This window comes from Salmo trutta, chromosome 36 (genome assembly GCF_901001165.1).
Source record: "Salmo trutta chromosome 36, fSalTru1.1, whole genome shotgun sequence".
NCBI classification, from domain to species: Eukaryota; Metazoa; Chordata; class Actinopteri; order Salmoniformes; family Salmonidae; genus Salmo; species Salmo trutta.
Window position 1 is genome coordinate 33,255,607 of NC_042992.1, and position 21,746 is coordinate 33,277,352.

Genomic DNA, 21,746 nt, shown 5'->3' on the forward strand with positions numbered 1-21,746 from the left:
ACAGGACGGTAGCTCTCCAGGAACAGAGTTGGAGAGCCCTGATTTGGATAGATCATAAAAACCTAATACACGTATCGAGATAAAAGCCTATCCATTGCAATATAACCGCATAAATAGTGGTCCTACAACAACACTAGCAAACATCAAAACCAAACCTGTAAATAATTACTGAAACCATTTCTCTAATTTTACAAAAGTCTTAAAGCTCGCAGGAACACACTAAACATCTAACTTGTCACGGTAGATATTTATTATTATTACCGAAAGAGGGTGTTTTTAGTATTGCCTATTTCATCAATTTTTGGAGAGCTTCTGTCACCCACCGTCGCCAGACCCAGCCCATTAGAACGACCCGGTGTCAAAGGGCAGGTGGTCACTCTCGCGAATGACGACAGACCTCAACTGCAAAGTAGGCAGCCTATATCCTGCATCGTATCCGCTCCTCCTTGTGCTATAACGACGTCGTTACGGTGGACACAATCAACACCACAAAACGAATAGAAATATCGACCTTTGTTCACACGTGAATAAAGTTTTTGGAGGAAAACTTTTGCTCTTCTGTGAAGGACTGTCATACAAACCGGCACCTTTTCCCCATCCAAAATATATGTTAGTCCACAAAGCAAATGTGTTCGCTTTTATCAATCAGTTCTGCTGAATTCGCATCGTTGTTATTTATTTGATGCAATTTCAGCATTTTATCTCTCATATGCAATATGGACGATGTATTTTCTTGATAACAAATTGGGAGTTATGTGTTTAAGCTCTCTAATAAACATCTGCATATAGCCTTAATTCCCTGAAGCTTCCATATACTCAATGGTTCTGAATGTGGCTAACATTACTCAATGAATTGTGGAAACACTATCAAGAGCAAAGTCAGAGAAAGATTTAACCCGATGGATAGATTTATGCAGGCATGGGCATTGGTAGTCAGACCACGAATGGACTGGAAATGCGACAGCATGCCACAGGGACTAATCAATGTCCCTATGTACTGATTATTAGTATTAGTAGCCAGAGGGTAATAGTGATGAACCAGATATTACTTCTGATCAAACAAAATGGCTGCCGCTGACAATCCGCAGTGAGGAAATAATTCCGAACGAGAAACGGAAAGTCAATTTTGTGTTAAACATGATTTTAACCAGTAGCCCATCTATACAAAGTGGTGTATAAATATTGTAGCGTCTTGTATACACATACACACACAGTCGCACAATCTCAAACCCATAACCACCACTGTCTGCGGGTTCATTGTCCAGGTGATTGGGATGCAAGCAGGCATCAAGCAGAGGGGGCCAAGGGTCAATTTCATCCCAGACGGCTGACCTCATTCGACTGAGGCTGACCCCTGTGGTCAAGCTGCTGCTGGCGGGGGATGTGGAGTAGAGAGGGAGAGAGGTAGAGGGAGGAGGGAGGGGGTGAACATCGAACTTGCTCCGCCTGGAATGTCCTGCTCCTGTCCCTCAGCCACTGGTGTGGTGGTGGTCACCCCAACCTCTCCCTCCTCGTTCAGTCCACTCTCCCTACATCTCTCCTCCCCTCGCCGTGTGGCGAATTAACACTTGACCTTGACTGGTGTACCCCCTCGACCCCCGATCCTCCTCACACTCCACACCCCTCATCCCTCAGCCCCTGACCCTCCTCACACTCCACACCCCTCATCCCTCAGCCCCTGACCCTCCTCACACACCACACGCCTCATCCCTCAGCCCCTGACCCTCCTCACACTCCACACCCCTCATCCCTCAGCCCCTGACCCTCCTCACACTCCACACCCCTCATCCCTCTGCCCCTGATCCTCCTCACACTCCACACCCCTCATCCCTCAGCCCCTGACCCTCCTCACACTCCACACCCCTCATCCCTCAGCCCCTGACCCTCCTCACACTCCACACCCCTCATCCCTCAGCCCCTGACCCTCCTCACACTCCACACCCCTCATCCCTCAGCCCCTGATCCCCCTCACACTCTACACCCCTCATCCCTCAGCCCCTGATCCTTCTCACACTCCACACCCCTCATCCCTCAGCCCCCCCGATCCTCCTCACACTCCACACCCCTCATCCCTCAGCCCCTGATGCCCCTCACACTTCACACCCCTCATCCCTCAGCCCCTGATCCTTCTCACACTCCACACCCCTCATCCCTCAGCCCCCCCGATCCTCCTCACACTCCACACCCCTCATCCCTCATCCCCTGACCCTCCTCACACTCCACACGCCTCATCCCTCACCCCCTGATCCTCCTCACACTCCACACGCCTCATCCCTCAGCCCCTGATCCCCCTCACACTCCACACCCCTCATCCCTCAGCCCCTGATCCTCCTCACACTCCACACCCCTCATCCCTCAGCCCCCCCGATCCTCCTCACACTCCACACCCCTCATCCCTCAGCCCCTGACCCTCCTCACACTCCACACCCCTCATCCCTCAGCCCCTGACCCTCCTCACACTCCACACCCCTCATCCCTCAGCCCCTGACCCTCCTCACACTCCACACCCCTCATCCCTCAGCCCCTGACCCTCTTCACACTCCACACCCCTCACCCCTCAGCCACCACTGCTTTAATACATGCACTCTGTCTTGATGACACACGTTCACTCTGCAGTAAACACACTCACAGAAACACACAGACCCTTTTCAGACTTCTACATTTGTTGGTCATCAGCTTAGGAGTTTTGATTCTATGACAATAATTGACTAGTGTAAAAACACACAATTATATAGTTTGCTAACTGTTGTTAAATTTTCCTTTTGAGACACAAAAAATAAATAAAACGCTTTAATTTAAGTTCGCAATTTCTCCTTTTACAGAAAAATTGTAAAATCTAATCAAATGTACATTGGGTTTAGTCAAACGGGTTCACTCTAATTTGTTAATTACTCCCTCTGGAGTAACGCCCACATCTCTGTAGTATAATACTAGAGGTTCCTCCCTCTGGCACGCCCACATCTCTGTAGTATAATACTAGAGGTTCCTCCCTCTGGCACGCCCACATCTCTGTAGTATAATACTAGAGTTTCCTCCCTCTGGCACGCCCACATCTCTGTAGTATAATAGTAGAGGTTCCTCCCTCTGGCACGCCCACATCTCTGTAGTATAATACTAGAGGTTCCTCCCTCTGGCACGCCCACATCTCTGTAGTATAATACTAGAGGTTCCTCCCTCTGGCACGCCCACATCTCTGTAGTATAATACTAGAGGTTCCTCCCTCTGGCACGCCCACATCTTTGTAGTATAATACTAGAGGTTCCTCCCTCTGGCACGCCCACATCTCTGTAGTATAATACTAGAGGTTCCTCCCTCTGGCACGCCCACATCTCTGTAGTATAATACTAGAGGTTCCTCCCTCTGGCACGCCCACATCTCTGTAGTATAATACTAGAGGTTCCTCCCTCTGGCACGCCCACATCTCTGTAGTATAATACTAGAGGTTCCTCCCTCTGGCACGCCCACATCTCTGTAGTATAATAATAGAGGTTCCTTTCCCTCCCAATCACAAGAATTAGTTGTTGCTATGCATCAATATACTTGTGGGGCTGATTATCTTGGCACTGGGATTTCAGTGCAGTGAGAGACCACAGTCAACGGATGGCGCCAGCGAGCGGCTGCCTCTCCCTCTTAACTTCCCCACCAATCTCACCAGCCCAGGGGTTCAAAGAGAAAGGTGAGGGGGGTGATTTGGGGGGAGCCAGCCAAAGATGAAAGGAGGGTGGAAATACGCCTCACCAAGCACTTGTATCTCGATACCTCCCCTCTCCCTCCCAAAACATCCCTCTCTCTCTTTTCTACCTCCCTTTTTCCCCTAATCCCTCTTTACTCCCCTGCATATGTTCCTTAATCCCGAATATGTGGGGGCCCCCAGTCTCCCATCTTTGTGCCTGTAATGCCGTAACCTCCGTTGATTCCTCTCTGGGCTGGACTCTGGCTCTCCCTCTTATCACTGCCCAACACTCTCAGCATGCCCTCTCCACGCCTCTCCCCATTCCTCACCAGCATCTCTTCATCTCTCTGCTTTTTTTTTATCTCTCTTTCTCTGACATATTTTGGTCTCCTTCCAATTCTCTCGCGCAGTTGTCGTTCTCTTTCTCCCCATTTTTTTTGCGGTTCCTAGAGCACGTACGTACACACCGGTTCATGGTTCACACACGCACACACGCACACTGCGCTCACACTTTATCCCTCCTCTGTACTTTCCCTTTGTTGAATAGAATTCCCATATCTTTTGTCAAACGTTGTTCGAACACATCAAGTCATGCTATTTTAAAGCCCTCGTCAATGGACTTACTTGGAAATGATCTCTCCCTATCGAAGGAGAACAGAAAAGACAAGAAAAGACCAGAATACATAATACCGCTGTTTCTCTTTCATTGCACAAGAAGTCTTCACATTTTTAACGTACACCGTTCCCTATACCCGGGTGGTGTACTGCCTCTCACCCAACACTCATAAAATACCTGCTTGCTTTCTAATTATCGCCCTCGTCCACTAGTAAATAATGATGCTACGGCGGCTCAGCAAGGTCATTACGTCATGTGAGTGGATGTCTCTTAATCCAATGTCCAGCGGTAATGGTCTGAGACTACCATTCTGAGGTAGAGGGTGTTCATCTATGCAATTGCACCCCATTTTCTCGCTGAACAAGGGGGAGATTGTTCGATGCTGAGTGCATTTATTTCTACAGTGGGATGCTGACAGTGAAGAGAAACTGGACTGTGGCCCTTTCCCCTTTTCAGGCCTAAAATGATGTTCACCTATGTTTGTCTGTTATACATGAATGTACCTACGTATAAACAAGCAATATACATTTTGGTAACATTTTATTGAAAGCCTAAATAATATGTTACAATGTTGTTATTGTAATGCGCTGTAAGACTTCATTAGCCCCTATAATGTTTTATTCATCACGTAACGATCCTGACGAAATAATAACCATTGAATCAGTTGTAAATGACATAGACAGACATAACATATTATAAACAATATAAAGGAGGTTCATGCAAGTCATTTTATTGAACTGGCTGGATACATTTTGGGCATTGGCAGTTAGTTGTCAGTATCAGGATGCCATAGAAAATGTGACGTCTAAAGAATAAAATGTTTAACCAAGCGAATACATCCTTAATAGGCTAAACTCAACTTATATACATTTGTATTATATATACAAATAGTTTTTTTCAATTGTAAATAGACTGTATAGTCTGCCCAAGGTGCAGTGTTTTTACACAATGATTTCTATCGTTCTTATTGATCCTTTTGCTCACGTTTTTGTTTGTATCTTTATTCGCTCTCTCTCTCCCTCTCTCTCTCTCCCTCTCTCTCTCTCCCTCTCTCTCTCTCCCTCCCTCTCTCTCTCCCTCTCTCTCTCTCCCTCTCTCTCTCTCTCTCTATCTCTCTCTCTCTCTATCTCTCTCTCTCTCTGAGTGTGTGTGTGTGTGTGTGTGTGTGTGTGTGTGTGTGCGTGCGTGCGCGCGTGCGTGCGTGTGCGCGCCCGCGTGCGTGGATATGACGTAGCAAAATACCTTTGGGTTTGGCTGGGTATGAGGGTATGTACGTGAGTGTCTGTGTGAGTATGCAAGTGTGTGTATGGGTGCAAGTGTCATATCGATAGGTTAATAGCCCCAGTGTCAGATTCAGTAACTCCCTGATTAGTTGCTAGTTCACTAATCCACACACAAGTGAGGAGTTATTGGCCTCACCATTGATTTTTGCACCACAAGTAATGCCAGGAAAAGCTGGGGGTCGGGGAGGCTGTGCAACTATTGATCGACCTCAAATAAACCCTGCACGCCCCTCTCACCTATCCCGCGGCACCGCTCTCTTCTTTCCTGATTGGATACTATTAGATACCATAGTGGAAAGCCGGAACACAATTGGTCAGCCGTAGCGTCTGGGGTGTAATAATTGTATTGTATTAGTTGGACGAATTGATTGACAGGTGGACTTACATAATCACACATGAATGAGTGACCCTTCATTTGGCCATCTGATGGACCGTTGCGCCAACTGGCCGTGCTGACCAACCAACACGCAGACAGAAGCACGTTATTCACACAGTGACCATAAATGAAAGGAGTGAAGGACCACCATTTTGGTTCTTTTTCTCTGAAAATCACCTTGAGCAGCTGTATAGTGTTTCTTTGTTTTCGTATTCGTTTGAAAGCCGAACAACTGCCATATATTGTGAAATATTTAGAGTATATTCCTACTCTTACGTCTAAAAGACGTCTCTTATATTGAGTTTCCTTGTTTCTCTCACATGGATCCTTCTCTTCTTCTCTGCATCACTCTATTCCCCCCCTCCTTCATTCCTCGCTCAACACGTCCTTCCTCTCTCCTTTCACTCTCACCGATTCCCCACAGTACTCTCCTCTTATCTCTCCCCCTCCGTCTCTCTCTCTCTCTTTGTCTTTCCCCCTCTCTCTCTCCCTTCGTCGTGTAAGCAAGAGAGGTTGTTAAACATTTTTCTTCTCTCTTAATTGTTTTGACTTGTGCCATTGGCATCCTGATTAGGGCGCATTGATTTCCCCGTGCTAAGTGCATTGATTTCTACATTTCTTATTGATCCCGGTTCTAAATCTACCCACACACACAGTCCCAGTGCACGTGGCCACAGCACAGAGTGAATGAGAGATGGAGGGGGAGCGAGAGGGGGGAAAGAGGGCAAAACAGAGGGAGTACAAGAGATAGAGGAGAAAGGTTAGAGTAGTTGATCCTATTAGTACAGTGGAATAAAAAACAACGTGTCCGTGTTTAAAGTAAATGAATGTTACCAAATCGGGAATCTGAACGAGGCAAGAGTGGATATGAGAGAAGGGTTTCAGGGGAAAATAACTTAACACGGCTTGGTTTTAGTCCATCATGCTATGGTGGTTTCTGATCATGTTAAGGTGGATGTTATTTTTGTTATGATATGGTCAGTGGTATCGAGAATGTGTGTAATAGAGAGGCACCGTGCTGCTGGTGAACTAGTGCACACACACACACACACACACACACACACTTCCACCCATAGCCACGGTCTCCCACAAGATTGGGCAGTAGTGGCTCTTATCCCCTGAGCGTAGCTAAGGCTCACATACCCCCACCCACCATGGCTGTGATCGAGGGGGGGGGGATCTACTCCCTGTGTAGGCCAGTCTGCATGGGTCGGATAGCCGGATAGCCTCCTCCATGTCATTGCATTAAATGGAGCCTTGATGCTGCGTTAGCACTGAGCTAAGCTATTTGGAAACCCAGCTCACAGGGCTAGACATAGACTCCGGCAGCATAAAGACTCCACCCGATGTGGCAATGGAAAGTCCCTTTACATGTCTTCAATCCATTACACCCCAGTACAAGGATGAAATAGGATGCAGAATATGTGTGAAATGTAGACAGCGGAAAGAAAACAGGCTCAATAGGAATGAGAATGTGTGTGTGTGACTGTGAAATACGGATGTGTTCCGATAATGTATGAAATGAACAGTACTTGGAGGATCAGAAGAGTAGGAGGATATGTGTGAAATGAATTCCCGAGTCAAAGCCCACACTGGGCGCATGTTCTTACTATGACTTTGCCATGTACTCCATGGGATCAGCTGAGCTTGTAACTGTAAGTATTGACGCTGATGTGCTCATGGCGTTGCTGCGGCAATGATCATCTTATTTGTGCCGTATTGACTGCTAATGTTTTACGGCCATCTTTATCTGTCTTCCGCGGGTGTAAGTGTAATAATGGATACGTAGGGGGACTATTGGCAGGGGCCGAATGGGCTATTGACAATGTGTCAGCATTGATCATTTAGTCAAGCTGCAAGGAGAGAGAGAGAGAGAGAGAGAGAGAGAGAGAGAGAGAGAAAGAGAAAAAGAGAGAAAAAGAGAGAAAGAGAGAAAAAAAGAAAAAGAGGGAGAAAAATAGAGAAAGAGAGAGACATCATGGTAGATCAAATGTCAAAAGCACAGATAATAAGGAAATTACAAGAGCTTGAGAGAGTGATAATTGAATTGTATTAAATAGAAAGTGTGTGTGTGTGTGTGTGTGTGTGTGTGTGTGTGTGTGTGTGTGTGTGTGTGTGTGTGTGTGTGTGTGTGTGTGTGTGTGTGTGTCAGGGACAATAGAGCTCTGTTTCTCTGTATTAGGGGCTTGTTAGAGCGGCGAACGAGGTGGTGATATAATTGTAAGCTGGTATTGATTGGGGGCGCCTTGTTATTGACGAGAGAGAATTTAATTCAACCAACTCGTTTGTCAACATGACATTGCCATTTAACAATGAACTTTATCTCGCTCGCTCGCACACAAGCACGCACGCACACACACACACACACACACACACACACACACACACACACACACACACACACACATTGTCATTACATTCTCACAAGACTAACAAAGCTATACAAATGCAAATGTATATAAAATTGCTGCAAAAAGACCAGTATGTTTTAACTGTGCCAAAATATGAATTCACAGATTTTTAGGATAAACATAGGTTTATTATAATTACAATACTTATCATTGCATATTGGGATTCAGTGTCATACTGTCATCTTGATTTGATTTCAAATAAATCAATTACGGAGAAGAAGAGTCAACTGATGATGATGATGGGCTACACATGCCTGGATGTTCACTTTACAATAACTTTTTACAGTAACATGGAATGTCTGTATTTACCAAGCTCTTTCTTTAGTGATGTGAAAATGATCCACTGCAAAAGCAGCCGGTTTCCCTGCAAGCCATGCAGCAACCAGCGTTAGTGAACGTGCGCCAGCTAGCCAGTTCTGGGATTGTGTGAAAGAGCGCTGAAGGCTGAAGGCAGCCAATATAGTCTACAGTAGCCTGTGTATGTCTGCCCGTCACTGATTCAACCTACTTTTGTTCGTATGATGTTGACTCTGTTGACGTGATATGCACTCATGCCAGTATTACCGGAATTCAATAGAACCACTTCCAGGCCAACCCGGTCTCAGAGCAGATCGTATTATTCTGTAAGTACATATCATACTAATTTCATATGATATGTTATGTTTCGTATGGTAAGTATTAATCCATCATATCATATGTTGCAAATTACTTTTGGTTTTGCCTAAAGTAACCTTCTATCTGATATAACCATACCAAACATAACATATCATACTACACTTAACAAAATATAAATGCAACATGCAACAATTTCCAAGATTTTACTGAGTTACAGTCCATATAAGAAAATATGTCAATTGAAATTAATTAATTATGCCCTAATCTATGGATTTCACATGACTGGGAATACAGATATGCATCTGTTGGTCACAGATAAAAAACATTTTAAAGATAGGGGCGTGGATCAGAAAACCAGTCAGTATCTGGTGTGACCACCATTTGCCTCATGCAGTGCGACATATCTCAGGCCACAATCAGCCCGATTGTGGCCTGTGGAATGAGGTCCCACTCCTCTTCAATGGCTGTGCGAAGTTGCTGGATATTTGCGGGAACTGGAACACGCTGTCGTACATGTCAATCCAGAGCATACCAAACATGCTCATTGGGTGACATGTCAGGTGAGTATGCAGGTCATGGAAGAACAGGGCCATTTTCAGCTTCCAGGAATTGTGTACAGATCCTTGCAACATGGGGCTGTGCATTATAATGCTGAAACATGAGGTGATGGTGGCGGACCTATGGCACGACAATGGGCCTCAGGATCCCGTCACTGTATCTCTGTGCATTCAATTTGCTAGTGATAAAATGCAATAGTGTTCGTTGTCTGTAGCTTATGCCTGCCCATACCATAGCCTCACCAGCCACCATGGGGCACTCTGCTCACAACGCTTAATTTGAGTGTCTCGGATTTATGTTTACTATGTTAAGTGTAGTCTATGAGACAAGTCTGTTCAGGCCTGTGCGTGTGGGATGTTCTCTATTATGTGCGCCAATGTTTGTTTGCCTTGCTCTTTGTGTGAGTGTGTGTTCGCGCGCGTGCGTGCGTGAGTGCGTGCGTAATTGTGTGCGTGTAATGTTTGTGTAGCCTATGTTTGTCCATTTTTTCATTGTGTGCTCATGTGTGATCATGGTCAGGAGATCAACATGGTGGCAAACCGCATGCTTGTTATAAAATGGTTATAAAATGAAAGGAAGCCCGTGTTGATGGGTCTACCACTATCTTCCTCTCTTCTCCTTCTAATCCACACACCTTCCTTCCTCAGTCGCGCAAAACACACTATATTCTACAATAAATAATTGCTTTTGTCTGGAAGGAGTTTGGGGGGGGTCTCAGCGCGTGCCCTCTCCTGCGAGGGGGGTTCCTGAAGGACAACTAGTCGCTTCTCTTTTTTTTCTGTCCCTCTCTCTCGTTCGTTGGACATGCGGATGTCATCTGTCAAATGGAGAGGGGCGTAAGCGGGGGGAGAGGGAGAGAACGGGGACAATAAACCTCACCGCACCATTGTGGTGTCTATGCGAAGCTGAAATCAAAAGCACGTCCAGAACAGATCCCCGTCTCCATTGTTAGAATAGGCTTGGTAACCGATATGTTGAACAATATTAATGATGTTTTATCCACAACTGAGGTGATACTTATTTTATGACTTTTTTCACCCTCCAGTTTGGTTATTGGCATTGTCAATGCCTCTGGCTTTTTATGACATAGGCCCATAATTTATCGATAACTCATTAACAACACCACAGAAGCAGTGAGAGGAAGAGGTAGAGAGAGAGAGATCAGGCTCAGCGCTTTCGATTTTCCCATATTGACTGCGATGTTTAGCGTATAGATTTTTCTATTTAAAAAATCTATGTCGGCAATAATCTTGAGTGTAAGTGCGCGGCACAGATTGTGGCTTTATAACTGACAGCACAAAATGTATCGGCGGAGGGATGGGAGGGGGCGTGGGTGTAGGTGTAGGAATGGATGACTATCCTAAGATGTACATATGCTAGGCTACAGCTGTAGAAGCTCCCAAACTGACCAAAACACCTGCAGTTAAGGGCTTTTACGCACAATGATGTCCAAATGCCCCCAATTCACCAATTGAGTATCTCTATAACTAGCTCAATTACTCATACCATAAGACTACTGTATTACTATGCTGACAATGCTGCCTATGACCTTCAATGCGTAGATTTAGCCAAGGTAAATGTAGGGGGAGCGAGGCGAAAAATCACCTGCACAAGAATACACCAAACACCAACTCTGAATACGTGTCTATTGTGTAAACCAATCGATTAGGAGACCACCACGATTATTGGCATCATTGTGAATTAAGTTTAATCAAGAGATCAATGCAGAGTATAGGTCATTTTATATGGGATTAGTAAGAAAAAGGGAGAGAGCAGGGGTAGAAGGAAGCGGGGGGATGAAAAGGGAGAGGGGGAGAGAAAGGGGGTGGGGGACTGTAGGCTATACGGCGGGTGCTCTCTCGCCTCAATGTTGCGAGCAGCGTTGTCAGAGCGCTTTCAGACTGGAGGGAGTCGGACCGAACGAACTGGGGTTCCCAAATAACGGGAACATAGAGACAGACACACAGACGGATGGCGGGACAGAGCCAAAGAAAAGATACCGCATAACGGGTACCGTGTTTATGTTTTTCGTTTAGCTTTCATTTAGTAAAAAAAAAAAAAGCTGTTTTATTTATGTATCTTTTATTTATCGATTGATTGCGTTTTAATTACCGGCCTGTGACAGAGAGGGGGAGGAGCGACAACCAGAGGCGTCCCCGTGTACCCTTACTTATTATTTGACTATTTAAATGTTTCAAATAATTTAATTGTATATTTTATCATAATGCTTCTTGTGTGCATGTATTCGTGAGCTGACCATAGCCATTTCTGCTTGTAACCAAATATAGAGAACCAAAAATAGCAACATAACACCAACAGTTGTTAACCTTTTCTCTTCCGACCATACACCTGCTACAACAGACAGTGAGAGAGAATAGTTTTTCATCAAAGTAAAACTGGAGAGATATTTATTTACAAGTGTAAACCAAAGCAAAACCGAACGAGGTAAAAGAGGCCACTGTGACGGGAAGAGTCGCACACCTGTCGTGATAAGCAAAACATATGGAAATACCTTCAAGAATATAATAAAATAAAATAATATTCCATACAGTTCATGTCTAGGCTATTTTGTAGCTACATACAGGCCTAACTTTTACCAATGAGAGAATACCAGCGTTAGAGAGTTACTCAATGTCTATTCATTCTGTTAATGACTAATATCAACAGAAGCCTATTTTACATAGCTGGCGTTGTGTATCCAGTATCCCGACTATCCGTCTGTGTGTTAGTCTCAAATGAGCACCGTTCACTGAACTACTAAGGGACCATATATCCACAACGATATGACATAGATAGAGGCACAAAACCAAAAATGTGAACGTAGACACAAACTCAACCAAATATTCTTACTACCAAACATATTTTCAAACGTCTACCTGGAAAGCATACGAAGAAGAGAAGACAAGCGCAATTCGAAGAAAACTGCAAATAAAAACCAAGAACGACAGCGGATCATGTTTGTTCCCTTGCCGGTGCCGTTCGTCTTTCAGAGAACTGCTTCCGACTTCAGCGCCTGGCGTCTCAAGTCCCCGCTGGCTCTACGCTCCAGCTCCGGTAAGACCTTTGCTTATACCGCTATAGCTGTTTCATTGGCCATGCTCCTCTACATTTCACATACATGAAAAAAAACTTAAGTCAGTCAGCTAATACCTGTCCACTGCACTGGCAAGTCCTTAGACCCCCTCTTGATTCCTCAAAAAGGATGAGAAGATTTAACTTGAATTCTTTATAGACATAGGTTACATTTCTCTCCGAGTCGAATTTTCCCCCAAAAGACATTAGAATATTTGTATAAAAATCCAAAGTGTAAAAAAACCCATCTTATCCCCAAAATGTTGTCAAGAAAATGTGGTTCATTATTTACATCCTTTAAACATTTGCTTATGTGCTGTATCCCATGCTGTTCCCAGACCGTTTTCTCTCCTCACTTCCATCTCCATCTGTCTTCTCCGCTCCGTCTGCCTCTGTCTATGCACCCGTCTCTCCCGTTTTCGTCTCATGGACGGTTAAGGGAATATTCATGGTAATTTATCGACCCAGCGGAGATCGATCCCGGGGCCGCGGAAAAAAAGAGGGATAGAGAGTGAGAAACCTTGCGACAAGGCTGGGAGTGGGGAGTGGAAAAGATTGAACAAATTACAGTGCCATTCTACTTTAATTATCATATTCTCAGTCAAAGTGTTGATGCGTAAAGTTGATAGGCCTAGTCAGGTTAGGTAATTATCAATGAATTTAATGAGAAATGATTGGTGACTGTAGTGTTGCAACAACCTGTGGAGTATATGAACTATCTTGTCTTTTACGATCTTTGTCACTTTTTGGTGGAGGTGGTTTTATCTAACAACGAGGAGAGAGGGAAGGGGGCGGGAAGATGATGCTGTCCCTGTCTCCATCCAAGTGGAAAATTCAAATAACAGATGGGGCCGAATATATGCTCCTCTCCAGGGCTGTGATGATAATGCAGGCTATCTACTTAACTACATGTCACCAGGAGAAGAACGGTTGAAATGTTTAATGAGCGCTGGTTGTGGATGCCATGCAGGAGGACGGCTTGACAGGGCACGTATGTTCATGGCTTTTGTTGTGTGAGAGAGGGGTGGGAAGAGGGGACAGCCGTTATAGGTCGGTCACTGAATGAAATGAAGGTAAAGTATAGGTTACGAGTGAATAATTAATTAACACATTTTGGAACAGGTTTAAACTGGTATAAACACAGGATAACATTCGTGATGTAGTTGAGGGTTAACTAAAGTCAACTCAGTTTACACCTTTTTATTTTGTGAAAAGAGGTTATCCACTTATAATGCTAGATAATCATTTATTTGCATATGGGTTTACCCACCTATTTACCCCTAATGTTCAAGATTGACCCACCTACATCCCTGGCTAACACACCTACATCCCTGGGTAACACGCCTACATCCCTGGGTAACCCATCTACATCCCTGGGTAACACACCTACATCCCTGGATAACACATCTACATCCCTGGATAACACACTTACATCCCTGGATAACACACTTACATCCCTGGGTAACACATCTACATGCCTGGGTATAACACCTACATCCCTGGATAACACACCTACATCCCTGGATAACACATCTTCATCCCTGGATAACACACCTACATCCCTGGATAAAACACCTACATCCCTGAATAACACATCTACATCCCTGGGTAACACACCTACATCCCTGGATAACACACCTACATCCCTGGATAACACACCTACTATCCCTGGATAACACATCTACATCCCTGGATAACACACCTACATCTCTGGATAACACACCTACATCCCTGGGTAACACATCTACATCCCTGGATAACACACCTACATCTCTGGATGACACAACTACATCCCTGGGTAACACATCTACATCCCTGGATAACACACCTACATCCCTGGGTAACACACCTACATCCCTGGGTAACACACCTACATCCCTGGATAACACACCTACATCCCTGGATAACACACCTACATCCCTGGGTAACACACCTACTATCCCTGGGTAACACACCTACATCCCTGGGTAACACACCTACATCCCTGGGTAACACACCTACATCCCTGGATAACACACCTACTATCCCTGGATAACACACCTACATCCTTGGATAACACACTTACATCCCTGGGTAACACATCTACATCCCTGGGTAACACACCTACATCCCTGGATAACACACCTACATCCCTGGGTAACACACCTACATCCCTGGGTAACACACCTACATCCCTGGGTAACACATCTACATCCCTGGATAACACACCTACATCCCTGGGTAACACACCTACATCCCTGGGTAACACATCTACATCCCTGGATAACACACCTACATCCTTGGGTAACACACCTACTATCCCTGGGTAACACACCTACTATCCCTGGGTAACACACCTACTATCCCTGGGTAACACACCTACTATCCCTGGGTAACACACCTACTATCCCTGGATAACACACCTACATCCCTGGGTAACACACCTACTATCCCTGGGTAACACACCTACTATCCCTGGGTAACACACCTACTATCCCTGGGTAACACACCTACTATCCCTGGGTAACACACCTACTATCCCTGGGTAACACACCTACTATCCCTGGGTAACACACCTACTATCCCTGGGTAACACACCTACTATCCCTGGGTAACACACCTACTATCCCTGGATAACACACCTACTATCCCTGGGTAACACACCTACTATCCCTGGGTAACACACCTACTAGCTTATGCCAGTATAGAGGTGTGAGTGAGTAGCCTATAAAGTGAACATACTCCCATATGCAGGCTTGAATAGAAGGGTATAAGTCAATACTGGTATAAAACATCAGTGGTAGAAAAGTGAATATACCCCCTTCTTTTCTTCTCTCTACTTTCCTCCATGTCCCATGAGGAATTGGGTAACAACATAAAGACACAGATGGTCGGTCAGCCAATAAAGTGCATCTAACATAGAAGTATCTCTCTCTCTCTCTCTCTCTCTCTCTCTCTCTCTCTCTCTCTCTCTCTCTCTCTCGTTCTGTCTGTCTTTCCTGTGTTCCCTTTGGGCCCGGGTGGGTTTTCAATTGGATTTTCCTGGTGTTTTGGTCTGGCCCATAAGCCTGTTTAGCTAAGTCTGTTACCCACACTTCCCCTTCTGATCTAAGGTCCAGATGATGGACAGAGAGAGAGGGGGCTGCTGGGGGTTCAATCCCAGCATGCTTAGAGGGAGAGAGAGAGAGAGATAGAGGCTAAAGTGGGGGTGTTAAGGAGGGAAAGAACCCGAGAAGGAGGGAGAGAGAGCGAGAGGGTACAAACAGCATACGTTAGCAAAGATGGGCTATTGGACTACCAAGTGGATCTAAGCTAAGAGCTTATGTGTTAGGTTGACCATGGTGTTGTGGCAAACCCACTAACCCCATGAATGGGGTTTTTCCGGCCACCATTTTGATGGAGGTTTGTAAAATTATCTTGGCGTTTTTGTTTGGATGTGCATGGCCAGTCAGCAAACAGAGCATTAGGCTAAATGGGATTGGCTCAAGGGTTCAGACATGGTTTGAGATGCATTTGGAAATGGTTTCAGGGTCAGTTTCCAAGTTTAGAAAGAAGGTGAGGTACAGTATTAGAGGTATATCTGCAGTATTAATAGTAGAAGCAAGTAATACCATATTAATAGTAATAACATATGTTGTTATCTCCATAGAAAGGTGAGGGAAAGGTTACTGAAGTCCCGTTGAAATTGATGCTTTCGTCAGAAATAAATGTGCAAAACGTTTCTTCTCTCAGATACTTGAGTGTATTGGGACCTGCCATTACCCCGTTAGCGCCTTAGGCTTTGACATTGGTCGCAGCCAGAACAAATCATTTCAAAAAATATGTTTTATTTGACTTTAAAATCTCCAGAGTTCTTTTTGCACATAAAACGCTATCAAATTCAGAGTGAGTCGGCACTCTGTCTGGTGAGGAACTGTGAATGCTTGTAGCTGTGTTGATACTTGCGGCCATGCTATCAAGTACTGCATGTTTTGACTATCCAGGCAAAACTTTGCGTTTTTAATTCATTCGATTCAGATTCATCATTGTATTTTAACACAATCAAAAGGTTGGTAATTACTTTCGTTACAGCGTGGTAAGATAACTGATAAAGTGCTCAACAATGATGTACTAGACAAAAAATCTATGGACTACCCACTGACATCATTTCAACATCTATTCCACGTTAGTTCAACCAGTGTGTGACCAGTGGGTAGAGTTTAGTTGGAGAGTTCACAGTTGCAGCGGTCTAGTACCTAACAGGCAGTTTTCTGGTCCAGCTCCCTAACCACTCCACCACCACACACTGTTGCCTCCATGCTGCTTGATAACTGGCTCCAGCCCACACCCCAACTCCTCACCTCTCTCTGCCCAGGATGAGGCTGTGTACCTGGGCTTGGCGAGGGGAGTGAGGTGGGGGTGGATGGGTGAAGGCTTGGAGGCCTGGATTAATTGGCTAGCATTTGTGTGTGTGTGTGTGTGTATGCGTGTGTGCGTGCGTGCGTGCGTGTGTGTGTGTGTGCGTGCGTGCGTGTGTGTGTGCGTGCGTGTGTGTGTGTGTGTGTGCGTGCGTGCGTGTGTGTGTGTGTGTGTGTATGCGTGTGTGTGCGTGTGTGTGTGTGTGTGTGTGTGCGTGCGTGTGTGTGTGTGTGTATGTGTGTGTGCGTGCGTGTGTGCGTGCGTGCGTGTGTGTGCGTGCGTGTGTATGCGTGTGTGTGCGTGTGTGTGTGTGCGTGCGTGCGTGTGTGTGTGTGTGTGTGCGTGCGTGCGTGTGTGTGTGTGCGTGCGTGTGTGTGAGACAGCTCAGGTCTGTGAGAGAGGGCGGACAGGTTGTATACCCGATAATTGCACATTGAGGTCAATTATAGATCTGTGTATGTATCTTATCTGAACCAGTGTGAATTCACAGGTACATACCGTCGGAGTGGTTTTAACCTCGCTCTGATATTGATCAGGTTACATTGACTACTCTCCGCCTGTGTGTCTAGTGTGCGTGTATGTGTGAGCAGTATGTACGTAGCGTGTGTTTGTGAGGGAATGTGGGTCGTGTGTGTGTGTGTGTGTGTGTATAGATCGGATTTAAGGGGGAGCGTTAGCGAGTCCCAGTGCTAACATGATTGCGAATGACAATATGTCCACCAAGGTTTGTTAGGGACATAATGAGGAATCAATAGACACAACAGAGGTGTCAATACAACATGCTTTATTGCATTAAGCCACCTCTCCCATCCCTGCTTCTAACGCCGACCCACTCTCTCCGCCTCTCTCTGCTTCTATCTGCCTCTCTCTGCCTCTGTCTGCCTCTCTCTGCTTCTATCCGCCTCTCTCTGCTTCTATCTGCCTCTCTCTGCCTCTCTCTGCCTCTCTCTGCCTCTCTCTGCTTCTATCTGCCTCTCTCTGCTTCTATCCGCCTCTCTCTGCCTCTCTCTGCCTCTCTCTGCTTCTATCTGCCTCTCTCTGCCTCTCTCTGCCTCTCTCTGCTTCTATCTGCTTCTCTCTGCCTCTCTCTGCCTCTCTCTGCCTCTCTCGCTCCCTTCTCTCTTGGACACTTAAACACAGCCGCTTTTGTTCTCTTTCCTCCGCCGATAATGAACTCATTGCAGACCACTGATGTAGCCGAGCTGTAGCGATGAGAACTATAAATGGTCCTCTCGATAGAACTAAATATGGAGGGCAGATTTCGGCTCGGCCTCACCGCCCGCCTGCTCCCTAGCTCGCCACCTACTGCCCATGTTACCATGGAGACATCCATAGGCCATTAGACACATATAGTTATAAAGGTAAACACTTTCTCTCTTCTCTCTCTCTGTCCTCCACTCAGCTTACCTTCGGAGCCTTGATGGTCACAAAGACCATTAGGAGCCAAATTGGCCGTATTCAGGACACAATGCTATATTTGACTGGGCTGAGTGAGTGTGTGTATTGGTGTGTGTGTGTGTGTGTGTGCGTGCGTGCGTGCGTGTGTGTGTGTGTGCATGTCCTTGTACATCTTTGTGTGTCTCTGTATGTGTCTGTGCGTGTGTCTTTGTACATCTTTGCGCGCACGCGTGTGTCTGTGTGGAATCTTTGTGAGTGTGTGAGTGTGCATGTGCCAGTGTCCATCGCACATCACCCAAATGATGACTCCAAGCACAGCAGGGCCTCCTTTTCCAATGCACAAACCTCTCAGTGCTCAATGGGCAGTGTCTGCACGCCCGTGGAATGGAACTCATTCTCAACCTCTAATCGAATGCACTTAGCCACGGGCCCCTTTTCTCAAATGAACAAACAAATAGCGTACAAGCAGGCACGTCGTAGGGGGAGCAAGCAATGTCTATACATACAGCTCATACTACGTTCCCCTCTCCCTCCCACAATACATTGCCTTGGCCCTGCAACAGCACATGGAGATGAATAGACTAGCGAGCTAGCCCCGCCGACTACGCCATAGTGGAAAACCTGCAGGCTTTCCTGCTGATTAGCTGCTGATCTGGGGTCAGGGTTAGCCACCTCTTAATTAAGCAGAATAATTTGATTTCACACTGTACAGCAACATAACACAGGGAGCAAGGGAGGAAAGGAGCGGCGGCGCTTTGGCCCTTTGTGACACACGCTAGGCTGTTATCCCATCCCCTCTTTTGTGTGCTTCTCAATGAGGCCTGGTATGAAACGAGGGAAAAGAAGGGAAAAGCGCCCTGGAGAAAAAAGGACCCGCTCTTTTGATTTCGGGGGGCTTATCATAACGAGGAAGAATGTGTGACTTTTTTCTATTTTAGTAAGATAGTAGCGCCGGGCTAAAGCCCCTTGCTGTTGAATGTAACTTTAGTCGGGGTGAGATTAAAGGGAAAGAGAACGATGCACATTGTGTGTGTGTGTGTGTGTGTGTGTGTGTGTGCAATGTAATCCCACTCCCCTACACACATAGAGATGTGTTGGCAACAACAAGCCCATGTAGTTGGATTAACTAGACACCAGAAACATGTCCTTTGTGTGGCCATTTCACATTTTTGTGTGTGCCTTGGCAGGCATAATGTTGTAGCTGTTGATACATTTAAGCAATAAAGGGGAATAATGCAACTTGGTCCTGTTTGATTGAATTTTGCCCCCCTCTCCCATTCCCCTCCACTGGTTGTAGGCTAGTGCAGTTTTGGGAGAGATTTAGGCCCCCCCAATTTAATTTAGCGGATGGGAGTTATGATAATGAAAGGATGAGATGGGAGGTGTGGGGGGGGTTCCCTTATATACCTCAGGGACACTCTGTCCTTCCTCCTTCCTCCCTCCTTCCTCCTTCCTCCCTCCTTCCTCCCTTCTGCCTTTGTGAGTGCAAGGGGTGACTGCCAGGGGTTTGAGTGAAAAATGTAATATCATGCACCCACAAATGTGTGCGTGCAGCAGACAGAAGTAACGTGACAACAATGGAGCGGCTCGGGGGCCAGCGGATGCTCGGGGTCCGGCTTTTAATATATCTGAGTGCTCGGGCGCTTCAACCCCCACCTGCCCCTATCCACCCCTTCCCCCTCCCCCGTTCTCAAATACATACATGCACTTTACACACACTCACACATTTGCATTCACACATTCAGTATGTATGTATGTACGTACACAGGGATTTATTAACGTTGGGTTGGACCATAGTGCCTGCAGGCTATAGACAAGAGTACAGACAAGACACACAGATGGTACAGATTCACCAAACCCAAGTGTATGAATAATTAGATACCAGTACACATCTCCATGGACCACTGAGGAGTTTTAGACCCTACTGTGTGTGCTCACAATAGACACACATTACAAAGGTACACTCCCTTTAACACAGACACACGTTACAAAGGTACACTCCCTTTAACACAGACACACATTACAAAGGTACACTCCCTTTAACACAGACACACATTACAAAAGTACACTCCCTTTAACACAGACACACATTACAAAGGTACACTCCCTTTAACACAGACACAGATTACAAAGGTACACTCCCTTTAACACAGACACACATTTCAAGGGTACACTCCCTTTAACACAGACAGACATTTCAAGGGTACACTCCCTTTAACACAGACACACATTACAAAAGTACACTCCCTTTAACACAGACACAGATTACAAAAGTACACTCCCTTTAACACAGACACACATTTCAAGGGTACACTCCCTTTAACACAGACACACATTACAAAGGTACACTCCCTTTAACACAGACACACATTACAAAGGTACACTCCCTTTAACACAGACACAGATTACAAAGGTACACTTCCTTTAACACAGACATACATTACAAAGGTACACTCCCTTTAACACAGACACACATTTCAAGAGTACACTCCCTTTAACACAGACACACATTACAAGGGTACACTCCCTTTAACACAGACACACATTACAAAGGTACACTCCCTTTAACACAGACACACATTACAAAGGTACACTCCCTTTAACACAGACACAGATTACAAAGGTACACTCCCTTTAACACAGACATACATTACAAAGGTACACTCCCTTTAACACAGACACACATTTCAAGGGTACACTCCCTTTAACACAGACACACATTACAAGGGTACACTCCCTTTGACGCAGACACACGTTACAAAGGTACACTCCCTTTAACACAGACACACGTTACAAAGGTACACTCCCTTTAACACAGACACAGATTACAAAGGTACACTCCCTTTAACACAGACATACATTACAAAGGTACACTCCCTTTAACACAGACACACATTACAAGGGTACACTCCCTTTAACACAGACACACATTACAAGGGTATCCCCCCTTTAACAGAGGCACACATTTTCCTATCAGAGGGGAACATTTGTATTTTATTTTCCATGCTCACCTCCTTATCACCGTCTCCCTCTGTTCTTTTTCATCCTCTCGTTTTGCTCCAGGAGAGGAGTGCTCCGTCCTAAAATGAAATTAATCTGTTGTAGTACACCCCCCTCCTCCTCTCCCCCTCTACCCCTCTACCCCTAGCTCAATCTCATTCTCTCTTTGCACTATGGGGAGAATTGAAGTCGTCACTTTAACCTCTCCATATTGGATGTGAATCTGTTAGCCAGCCTCACTCTCGCAGCAACACTCCCCTGCCCTAATCCACACACACACGTATACATACACGTTCACACAGACACACACACACACACACACACACACACACACACACACACACACACACACACACACACACACACA

At 45.7% G+C, this 21,746-nt stretch overlaps 1 protein-coding gene across 4 annotated transcripts in view; it reads left to right on the plus strand.

Annotated features, from left to right (window-relative positions):
• The first annotated feature begins 11,824 nt into the window (after nt 1-11,824).
• LOC115175938 (POU domain, class 2, transcription factor 2) overlaps nt 11,825-21,746 on the plus strand; it is a 43,016-nt gene continuing 33,094 nt past the window's right edge. For all 4 annotated transcript variants that reach the window (XM_029735593.1, XM_029735594.1, XM_029735597.1 and 1 more), the window contains exon 1: nt 11,825-12,586. In XM_029735593.1, coding sequence (XP_029591453.1) covers nt 12,487-12,586 — 100 coding nt within the window. In that variant the 5' untranslated portion in view covers nt 11,825-12,486. The remainder of the gene's footprint in view (nt 12,587-21,746) is intronic.